At 35.2% G+C, this 12,016-nt stretch overlaps 1 protein-coding gene across 4 annotated transcripts in view; it reads left to right on the top strand.

Annotated features, from left to right (window-relative positions):
* Nucleotides 1–10,610, top strand: part of LOC149079566 (ankyrin repeat and IBR domain-containing protein 1-like) — a 33,174-nt gene extending 22,564 nt beyond the window's left edge. Inside the window, exons 15-21 of one of the 4 annotated variants that reach the window (XM_089240172.1) lie at nucleotides 218–430; nucleotides 683–910; nucleotides 1,737–1,908; nucleotides 3,719–3,829; nucleotides 4,497–4,953; nucleotides 7,133–7,233; nucleotides 9,843–10,267. In XM_089240172.1, coding sequence (XP_089096298.1) covers nucleotides 218–430; nucleotides 683–910; nucleotides 1,737–1,908; nucleotides 3,719–3,829; nucleotides 4,497–4,953; nucleotides 7,133–7,233; nucleotides 9,843–10,180 — 1,620 coding nt within the window. In that variant the 3' untranslated portion in view covers nucleotides 10,181–10,267. Of the gene's footprint in view, nucleotides 1–217; nucleotides 431–682; nucleotides 911–1,736; nucleotides 1,909–3,715; nucleotides 3,830–4,496; nucleotides 4,954–7,132; nucleotides 7,234–9,842 lie in introns of all 4 variants that reach the window. The other 3 variants (XM_089240171.1, XM_089240173.1, XM_089240175.1) reach the window with 3 other exon arrangements.
* Nucleotides 10,611–12,016: the final 1,406 nt, after the last annotated feature.

Below are 12,016 nucleotides of genomic sequence, written 5' to 3'. Positions count from 1 at the left end.
TTATTTATGTTATATGCTATCATGCATTTTTTGTAATGAAACTTCTGAAATTATAAAGGGGAGGAGGATTAATTTTTTTCCCTACTTGTCACCACTCATGTTATTCAAGTCTTTTAATTTTACCAGTTGATTTTATTGAGAATAAATTGTTTAATTCACATGAATGGATTATTTGGCTCAGTTTAAAGTTTTCTTTTTCCTCTCTTTCATTGTTTAGGTGGAGCATTCTTTACTAAAGAAAATTCAAGATAAAATGATCATCTTAGCATCAACAATAAAAAATGGCACATCTTCGGAGGTGAATGTCCAGTTTCTAGAAGAAGCCATGTACGAACTCCTTAGGGCTCGACGTGTATTATGTGGATCTTATGTGTATGGGTTTTACTTAGAAGACAATGGCTATAATAAAACAATTTTTGAAATTATGCAGGTAATCTTTTCACTTTGTATTGCACCATATGCATACCTCTTTCAAGAACCCTTCTTTACTTTTTTTCCTGTTAACATGTTCAGTAAACCTACAACATTAAGAAGAAACGTCAATTTTGATATTACAACCTCTCACTGGGAATGTAAAAAATACATAGCTTCACATATTAACACATTTATTATTGACTTTTATAGTACATTTTTTATTTATATAGTACATTTTAAAAAAAAAATTTCATTGTGCTTTTAACAGAAAGATGTTGAAACCGGAGCTGGGAAACTGTCAGAAATGGTCGCAAGAAACTACTTGAAAACACCTCGTGCCAAAATCATTCAAGTAACAAACATTGTCAAACGTAAGCGAATTGATTTCATAACAGCTGTATTGAAAGGCCTTATCCCTCCAGAAACTCCACCACATATTAGAAGATCTAGAAGACGGAAATATCCTGGAGTGCTTGGAATAGATTCAGAGGAAGATGTGAGTATATTACTGTTTCACTAGCAAACATTAAATATTAAAAAGGGTTTTTGAACATAACTAAATCATGTATCACAAAAATAATTTGTGCATTTTCATATAAAATTTCATCAGTATTGGTTGAATAACTATTGGAAAGGGGGCAATTGGTTCATTCATGTCAGGGGTCTTCAATGCATGACTTTCAAAGCTTTTTGCAGTGGCCCACAAACGAAAATGCTTACGTAGTTATAGAAATACTGAATTCCTCCCCCCCCCCAGAATTGGTGAAGTAATTTTGAAATTACTTTTAGAAAAGATTTCAGAACTAATGAGCAAAATTTCATAATTGATGAAAAATAATTTCAATATTGATGAAAAATAATTTCATAATTTATGAGAAAATTTCAGTATTGATGAGAAATAATTTTAGAATCAATGAGAGAAATTATTTCTCAATTATCAAAAGAAATAACTTTAGAATCAGTAGAAATTCATATTTAAAAAATGTATTAGTACTACTGAAACTTCACATTTAATTAAAAAGTAATCTCAGAATTAATAAATTTTTCCCAATAATATATAGAGTCTCCTGTGGGCCCACCCTTTAAGGCTCCACTGTGTAAATGTGGATACTACAGTATGACTTCTTGGCCCTCTGGCTTCAGAGAAATTGTTTTGGCCCACAATGTCTGAGAGTTTAAAGACTGCTGCATTTATTTAATTCATTCTAGAGAGAGAAAAAAAAAAGAGTTATTCTTCTATACTATTGATTTCTTATTTTAACTTTCTAGAAATTAATCTTCATGCCTATTATTGACCAATTAATTGTTTCATATTTTTACAGGAGCAACTTTCTCAGGCTATTCTGGAGTCCCTTGGTAATTATGACCAGAATGATCCATGGGTTAAAGATCAGAGAGGGAAGCACACCAATCTCGCAGCTCTCTATGATTGGCCTTTTGTAGATAGTGACGAAGAAGAAGATAATGCCTTTTCTGTGGTGGCAGGGTTAATAGGTAAAAGGCTTCTTACATGCAATTATTCATGCAACTGATGTCAGCTAAGTTACATATATGTATGTATATATACATATTTATTTATAAATTAACACCATACCTGCCTCCTTCAGCTTCCAACCATGCCTAACTAAATTCTGAAACTGAACCGAAGAAAGCTTTTTGATTGCGAATAAGGCAATGAAAATGCTTTAGAGAATTTTTTAAAAGACCATGATTGGCTAGAACAGTAAGAAAATTGTAACTCATCAGAACTAATATTGCTGAAGAGCTTTAAGATAGCATTGAAAAATAAAAGATAACAAATTGCAGATGTGTCATAAACTATATGTACATAAAAAATGTTCTCAAAATACAGTATTTTCCTCTGATAAGCCGCTGATCATTTGTAAAAGAAACCAGCAAGATTTCTTAGTGTATTTGACTGCATCTTTCTTTGTAGTTTTCTTCTTTCTGAGAGATTTGAATAGAAATAAATATTTTCAAAATTAATTAGTGACGTAGACAGGGTGAACTGCAAATAATCTGATAAACAAAAATGGGTGATAGACAAGCCCAAGTTGAACATGAAACACCATTGCAACCCTGTCCTATCTGTTTTCGTGTTATGGTGGAAAATAGATTATTGAAGAAAAAGTGTCAAATCTGAAAAAACCCCACAAATTTGTGCAGTTTCTGAAAGACCTACATGCAAACTAAGCATATATTTGGAAAGAGCCATCTAGTTACAATTAGGCAAATTTATCAAAAACTTCTTAATTGTACCAAAACCGTGTCTGTGTTTCTGTTAAGGAGAAATATAGCCTTTGCAATACATCACTGAAATTGTTGTCGACGGAGATATTCAATGAAAATTCTGAATTGGTGGTTAGAGATGTTGGCAACAATTTGATTTTGCAGAAAAAATCCTATATGAGGTGACACCACCTCTATCAGAGTATCTGGATTTAATTGCAAGCTATAAGTGCTGAGAGATTGGCGAAGTGAAAATTCAAAATTGTTGCCAAAATCTATTAAAATATCCACTACGGCAAGCACTGATTTAAATGATGTATTGCAAACAAAAGCCTAATTTCTCCTGAACTAGAACAGAGATATGGTTTATTGTAGGCTGTTTTGAAAGTTGGTGCAATGGAAAAACTTTTTGGTGAACTTGTTCGATTATAGATAGAAGGGTGTTTTCGGCATTGCTGATTAAAAATTTTGGTGACAATTTGATTTTGAACTTCGCCAATATTTCAACGCTTGTAGCTCAAAATTAAATACATATATTCTGATGGAAATGGTGACATCTTATAGGATTTTTTCTGTTCTTTTTCCGAATATGTGCTTAGTTTGAATGTAGATCTTTCAGAAACTGTGGAAATATTTGTTTTTCCAGACTTGAGAGAGAGACTATTTTCTTCCATAATCCATTTCCCACCTTAACTCAAAAATGGTTAGAGATAGGATAGGGTTGCTATGGTATTCTTTCCACTTGGGCTCGTCTACTACCCATTTTTGTTTGGCAGATTATTTGCAGTTCACCCTTCATATGAGAGTAGAAAAATCAATATTTTTTTACAAGACATGACAAATAACCATCTCTACTCCTTGAGATTTCATTATTGATGAATAAAATTTCATCAATAATGAAAATGAAAAAAAAAAAAGATTCACATTATATTTGCAGATAATACATATATTTTTTCTCGAATCACTGACATTAGCATCTGCATATTATATTAAGGAACTTGCGGTAGCTATTACTCAGTTCAAATAGTACATATGAATATGCATATGTTTTACATACATGATATTATTCTAGAAGCTTGCTCAAGACAAGGATGTTCGAAACCACGTGCTCAAAACTGTAGGACCAATGAAATGCATGCATATTGCTCTTTACGATGCAAGTATGCAGACTCTTCTTCTTCAAATGGTGAGCAGGGCTATATGTATTAGTTATATGTTTTGTGTAATGGGGTTCTAGTGTAAGAAATTTTAAAAAGGCTTTTGATAATAGTGCCAAAATACTGAGTTAGCACAACTGAATGACACAATTTTAAACATTTATATTTTTAACACGTAATATAATCTGTAATACATAAAAATAAAGAAAACAGGCAGTTTTTTTTCTATAGAAAGTGACTGAACCATTCTTTTTTTTTTCAGTTGAAAATTTCTAAATGCACGCTGCACAGAAGTAGTGAACTTTGCAAATTCTTGCAAAACCCTTGCATATTCTAATTCACAATTTTTTTTTTTTCTCATTGTGACCATTTTTTATTTGACACTGCATTCTATGGAAGTTCTGCCATCTATTAAGCAATATTGTAAAAAATTTTGAATGCTTTCCTTTATTTTTATGTATCACAAAAATGTGATATATTATGCGTAATTTTGGAAACATGAATTTTTAAAATTGTCATTTATGATTACTTGTGTGACGTTGAATCTTGTCATTCACTTGTGCAAACCTATATTTATTTTTCCGTAAAAATTATGGGTACCCTATATTTTGCCCTCCCTCTTAAAATATTACATTTTAAAAATTATTTTGTTGATCATTATGAATATAGTAGAATGTTTTCTTTGAACATTCACAGGCGAGTTTCCAGAAAGCAACGAAATATTTATTGATCCAGAAATAGACTTACAAATAGCATTGGAAATGTCAAAAATCCAGATGGAATTAGGTCTCAACGATCTAGATTTCAATGATCCTTCACAGATAGCATTGGAAGTAGGGAGCGAAACAAAGATGGAACTAGCGTTGACTGATGTTCGTTACAGTGGTTCCCCATCAAGACCGTCAGAAAAACATATGGAATCAGGGATGAATGATGTAAGTTCTGATGGTTCTTCACCTGAATCATTAGAAGTATCTGAAAGTCAGATAGAATTGGGAATGAATGATATTAGTCACAATTCTTCCTCGTCAATATTACTACGACAGGTGGAATCAAGATCGAATGGTTCTACATCAAAACCATTGGAAATTTCAAAAAGGCAGATGAAACTGGGTTTGAATGATTTGACTTTCGATGGTTCTCCTGCTGGCAGGTTAGAGTTTGATTACAAATTATTTATCTGTGAATTTTTACTATTGATTATCTGTTTGATAACAGTGAATTTATTTTATTTTTAAATTCTCACTCAATCATGCACTATCACTATCTATGCGTGGTGGTCATGTGTGTGAGTGACTTCCTGAGCTCTCCTATAATGTGACCGTGAAACAGTTAAACAGAGCGCCAAACCCAATTTTTAATAAATGGTCTACATCTCCTTCATCATTGTGACCACTATTCGCGTGGTCGATTAAAGGGCACATATGTGAATGGGGGATGACAGGTGAACAGTAAAGCAATGAAGATTGTACTTGCAAGGGTCTGCTTTTTGTCAGTACATCACAGACACTTTCCTTACTCATCTCTGTGATCTTGTATGGAAGAAGGCTGTGGCGATGCAGTCGCAACCATTTTCTACATGGGCAGAAAAGAACAGAAAAAGAAGAAAAATAAAAGTTGTGTGCATTTAATTTATTGTCTTATGAGGAAAACAAGTACACATTCATAGAGATACCTTAAGAGCTAGCGAAATTGTTAGTTCTTTTCTATTTCATTGTATTTTTTCATGCACAAAAAACAAAAACATCTTGCTGCCTGGCAGTCAATTTGTCTTGACAGTCTTTGGCTCCCTCAGTGTTAGACCAAGAGATATTTGGTTTGTGACAATTGAACAATTACTACTAAATTTATTTCAAACATTATTCTTACTTTAGCAAGGCACCCCCCCCCCCATCACGTCATGCCATCATATAATCTGATATATACAGGATGCTTGGTAATCTTGAGGACCCCCTCTCAATAATTTCTTCTTATCAGCGCCTTTGATAATTAGACAAAATTAACAACAATTTATTTCTAATTGACTAATATAGAAGTACTGTATTTAACATGTATAGGGAACCCTTTTTTGGTGAAAATTGGGTCAGAAAAATAAGAGGGATTTCTTATACATGGACAGTATTATAGATATATATTTTAAACTCTTTTCCAAGTTTTAAGCCTGAAAAATTGTGCGGGAGGGGGGTTCCTTATTACATTTAAATATGGTACTTAGGCCGTATTCACTGGCAGAGTTTAAACAACAATCACAGGTAAAAGGATTGGAGATTGAAATTGATTGGTTAAATTTAGGATTTTAACCAGTCTGTGTCAATCTTTAATCCTTTAACCTGGGATTGCAGTTGAACTCTGTCTGTAAATACAGCTGTCTATGTTGTTAAAATATATTTTTCTAATCCCTTCCCTGCTTGTCCTAAGCTGAGCTCGGATATACCTGATCTGTCATTCCTGCTCTTCCTGAGGCATAGATAAATTTTCAGGCATAGGTAAATTTAACAGAAGTAGCATTGCACATTACCTATGGTATCAATTGGGCTATAATGCTCAAAATATTTCAGACAGTGGGGAATTTAAACATAAGAAAGAACAGTCAAAATGTTTTGAAACTCAAACCCAGAATAAAAATTGAGCTTGGAGGGGTTAAAAAGAAAACACATATGTTCACCTGTACCAAGAAAAATATACCGGGTGTCTCAGAAATCTATCCATTAAATGACAGGGCTACTGATGGTACACACATGTCAGGACAAATAATTTTTTCAATGGAACCCAGGATTGTATCCACTTATTAGGAGGATATGTGCATTATCCCACTTCAAAAGTTGTCAGAATATGGCAACCTTGCTCACTTAATGAGAAGCAATGGGGAAAATTTCTTCCTTCCAGTCGCAGACTATTATAGGGAAAAATTCTTTTTTCCCTTCCGACAATACTATGTGTTGTGAAAATATATTTTCCCTCTCACTCCGATGGTTGCTTTTGAACTAGTTTCCCCCTTTATAATGGTGTGTGTATGTGCGCCAATGGTTTAAATTCAATGTATGTGCTGGATATAAAAGCCATTAGCCATCCAGAGTTTGATTGCAAAAATGTTTTGTGTTGACATTTAGGCTACTTCATTTCTCTCATGTTGGTAGAAGAGTACTGAGACACCATATATATATATAATGATGACATATGATCAAGCTTTTCAATGGTCTATCCTCTTATTTTCCCCCCATTATACAGTATTCTTTCTTCTCTCTATATATTTTTAATGGTATAGTATTTTTTAATGCCTTTTATTCTTCCTTCAATTTTTCTTTCTTCTCATATGCTTTTCTACCTCTCAGACAAAAGATCGAATTACAAGATCTATGCAAGATATACACGAGAAAAGAAGTCAAAACGAGTGTCAATGAAGATCATTGTGCCACTCCAACTCCTATTAGTCGTACGTATAGATAGCTAGGCTCTGGAACTTCTCGGGTTTGTGTGCTGTAGAGGTTTAGGTCGGGAGTTTAGCATTTCTTGCATGCATATCACGTTGTTCTGCATGGCTTTGAGCATTTGAGTTAGATATTTTTCACTTTCTTCTGCTTTAAAATCTTTGCTCTAATTTTTTTCTATCAATGAGAAAATTTATGTTTACTCATTTCTTATTTGTTTTTGTACAATAATTGCACAATTTATGAAAAATGATGTGGAAGTCTCACTGAAAATGTCACCCAATACATATCCTTCTTTCAAGCTGCAGCAGCAGCAGCAAAAAAAAAACCCCTATAATATCAACTGTCAGTAACAAGGTGCATGCTTGACTTTTCCTTTGTGCCAGGTATGACTACCAAATTGCCATATAATGATGGTTACAACTACTTTACAGTTAATAAAAACACTGCATATATACTCTCGTATAAGCCCACACTTGAGGACCACCAGAACGGGAGAAAAAGGCATATTTTTGAGGGGAACAATAATGCCTAAGCTACAAAAGTTACAATAGAAAAACGACCAAGACCTCAAAAAATAGTTTTTTTCTTATTTTCTTTCACCCAACAATTTACGAGACAGCAACAACATTTCTATAATATCAGTGACTATATCACATGGCTAAAACACATGAGTGCACAATCTTTTCAGTCACCTGGCCACAGTGGCCTTCAGACACATTGCTAGATACATACTTAAACTGTTAGGTACACACACTTACACTTCCGGCACAACTCACTAGGTAGTAAATTGCCCACAGATGGCGCTAGACCTGAGTTGTGCTCGGTATGAAAGAAAGTAAATCACCTGGCCAGGGCTGCAATGCAACCCTGCTGTTTTATCAGCTGTTGGTGAAACTCTGGCAGAATTTCCTACAAAAACAGTTTCCTTAGAAAACTGATGGATTGATCACAATTATCACATGGATGGATTACATTTAGCCCACAGGCCAGAGTTAATGAAACCCTGCTGTTCTCTAGGCATACTCTGACTTCCATAACATTTCCTCAAAAACTGGTGTGTTTATAAGCCAAACCCCTTCCTCCAATATAGGAACAAATGAAAAAAAAAAATTACTGAGCTTATGAACAAGTATACATGGTAGTAGAAATAACTAGATTTTTTACAGTAAATTTGGATGTTTACACCAGTAGGCATATAAAGGTTGGGAGACTGCTGTATACAATGCATGAAAATCAGGACCGGAAACCAATATGGCATACCTCAACATGCTAGTGTTTCCTTGTTTAATAATCCTAATTTTGAGGGAAAAATATTTGCCACAAATGCACCAACTTGTGAGAAAATAGAACTAATGTGTATGAAATAGGTGAGAAAACTTTGTTATAAATTCATTCAAAATATCAAAGCTTAAGTACTTCGAATAAGTCAAAAGCATTTCCTAATTACAGTTGACGCTCTTTGAACAGCCTGTTAAAGTCATAAATGTTTTTATATAACAGCTATTGTATATATGTTATTTCGAGATAACGTCTGTTTTTGGAAGAACAATGGGGGTCATAAAAACGAACATCATGGTATAATGTAGATTTTCCCAAAGATCCCAGTTGGATATTGCCTGCTAGATGGAATGGTCCAGGGGCGGTAGAAGGCACTACTAAACACGCATGCACCTCGTCCAAATTCCTCTGCAGAATTTCTAATGAATTGGTAGAGATTAGAATGTGCATGTAAGTGTTATGAACCTGACATGACAAGTTTATTTCTGTGTAATGCTTGTTATGTGTAGTGCCGCCATCTGCCATCAGTTTTTCTAACTATGAGTGAAGTGTTATGATTGAATAATTGTATAGTTGTAGGTCTGTTGCTTTCTGTGACGAAACTTTTTAACGGGGAGATCGGCTCGCATTTGCACCTCAAAGTTGAGAACCACAGAAAACCAACTTTCATCAGACCACCATTTTGGCGCTAGTGGGGTTCGAACCTGGGTCCTCACGATACGAGTCCATCATTACGACCACTCGACTGCCACAGTGACGATAGAAGATACTGGTTTTACATGGGATCCTATGGGTTTTCTGAAGTTGGGGAGGGGGTAATAAGACTATGGAACAAAAAGTTTGGTAAAATATGGTACAATGTGTATGCAGGGGGCTGCAACTAGGGGGGAGCAGGCTAGTCTCATGCCCCGGGTGCTAATTTCATTCTGAAACCTCTCCTTCAACATTACAAGGCGACGTCAAAATGTGCGCTTGCCCCAGGTGACCAAGCATCTAGTTGCGGCTCTGTGTGTTTGTGTTCTTTTCATCAGAATAATTTATATTTCATTGCAGAATAAGTTATAGTTAGCCCCTACCCCCAACTCTAGCAGCACAGTGTGAACAAAACCTGCCTGTATAAATTGTGTGTCCTAGTCCAATTGTCCTTCTTATTCATGAAATGGTAGTGACATGATAGATAAGAGCGATAAAAACTTGTTAGAGTCACAAAATATGTGTACATATATTTTATAATGATGGAAAATATTTTCTTTATTTAACTGTACTTGCAGAACCGTTTTTATTAAACTGATGTGATAATGGAATGTATAACTCTGTAAAAATTTCTTTCTAGTTCCTCCAAGCGTCCCAGAGCAAGAGGGAGGAGGAGGGCTGACGGAGGCGGAGGAGGAAACAGCCTGTGATGAATCTAGTGAGGTGAAAGCTAGTCCTAGTGATAAAACCACGCCTGATGATAATACCGAGCCGGTGAATCAATTTTCAAAAACACGGACTGACTCAGATTCTATATCATTCTATCTTAAATCATCAGTGGACGCTGATGAGATAAGCTCTAAAAATATTGACCATTCCTTCAGCGATCACCACAAGACTGAAAAACTGTTGTTTGTGGACGCAGAGAAAGGGAACTTGGCGAAGAAACGCAAGAGATTAACAAGGCACTCGTTATGATATGACCAGTCTCCTCGCATATAAATCATGAAAGTAAAATTTTTGTAATAGTTCTATTCTTCCCCTCTCCTTTTCCCCCAGCATAGTTTTTTTAATGAAAAACTCTTCAACTGATTAGCTCAAATGCTTATCAGGGTAATGGTGCTGGTGACATTTTATATACTTAGACTTTGTTACGTGTTATACTAGAAAAATGTTAACTATGTGTGTTGATTTTTTTTTTTTCTGGTGTATTTGTGTAAATATAACATCACAGATAGGGAAACAGTATTCCAAAATACTTGTGCTAATTTTTTTTCCTATGAAAACAGTTTCTGAATAGTACAAATCAGCATTAACGATGGTTATTGAAAACTTACAAAACCAGTGTTCCATAACTTCTCCCCCCTGCTTTTGGCAGAATTTTTGATAAATATTTTTTAATTAGGGGAAAAAATGAGTAAAAAAATGCATCTTATTTTGAAGGAAAGATATTTCTGAAATCATTGGTAAATTTACCAAAATTTGGATATCACTCTCAAACTCTATGTAAAGTAAATACAGTTGAGCTCAAATATAAGAAAATTGTATGGGGAACGAGAAAAACAGTTGCAATATCTAATATTCGTTATAACCAATTCACAATAAATACTTGGGTTTAATGAGCGGAATCCACAAAGCAGCATTTATCACCAGCGGTCCCTGGACTAGAGGTGGTTTGCAGGGCTGGACTTAGGCAGGTGTGAGGATGTTTTAATCCCGCAAAACAGAATGAAAATACTTTGTTTAAATTTTGACTTTACCGTTCTTAATGTTTGACTCAATGTGAACAAAGCAAATAGCTTGAAATTCTGTTCAAGACCAATGGCCCCCCACAAGGGTGGCTCCAGGCCGATATGATTCTCTTATGACGTTTTTGTTTTTCCATACTGTAAATTCACTACGGTGGGGCTTGGCAAAGATCCTAGCCTAAGGGGCTTTGCCGCAGGATGGGGGCATGCAAGACCTCTAAACCTATAAAATTCAGGTATCAAACCCTCTGGCCTAGGGTTTTCACAGACCCCCCTCCCAAGCCAGGAGAATAATGGAGGTGGATGTAGTGCCCCGAACACTGGTCAAGCAACCAAGACAAGCTGTCAATATTGATGTGCAGTGCTTTGGAGTGGTTCTTTATCAGAATATTCTGGGAAGTCTTGGGATTCAAAAACTGAGAAACGTTGACATTAACAAAACTGTGGTTATGTGATCCCTCTTCATATATATATTCGAGTGTTTCTGAAAATGAATGGAACCAGCCATGGCTTCACATCCTGGAATGAGGCCCTAGGCCCCAGCCTCTGGGATATTCAGCAGGCTCCCAAGCAAGACTTTTCACCCACCCTTCAATGGTGAATTTACAATGTGGAAAAACAAAAAATGAGAATCATCCCGGGTCCTGTCAGTCCCATCCTTGTGGGAAGCCATGGAACCAGGGCTGAATCGTCTTCGATTTCTCCAAAAAAATTACAGTTTGACATTTTGAGGTCCTAGGCTGCAGCATGCAGCAGTCTAGCCTATAGAAAATCCAGCACTGCATGGAACCAGAGCTATGTATAGCTAGAGATCACTAGGGAAACACACCCATAACCATTTTTGAAATAACACAAGTAGTAATTCATATCCACACATTGTTTCTGAAAAAAAAGTAACATTACTGCAGAAAACTTTGTTACATCCAATATTCATAAATATGGCAGTTTCCTATAAGCAAAATTTTTAACATTATTTTGGTATTGCAGGTTCACTGGGATGGAAAAAAATTGCCCTAACTGGATACTTTGTAGTATCCAATTTTTTTATAAGCGGGCTCTACTGTAA

This window comes from Pholcus phalangioides, unplaced genomic scaffold (genome assembly GCF_987345545.1).
Source record: "Pholcus phalangioides strain wild (caught in Gottingen) unplaced genomic scaffold, Ppha-v1.0 ptg000012l_1, whole genome shotgun sequence".
Classification (NCBI taxonomy): domain Eukaryota; kingdom Metazoa; phylum Arthropoda; class Arachnida; order Araneae; family Pholcidae; genus Pholcus; species Pholcus phalangioides.
The sequence above is the reverse complement of the archived record's forward strand: the minus strand, read 5'-3'. Positions and strand labels throughout refer to the sequence as shown.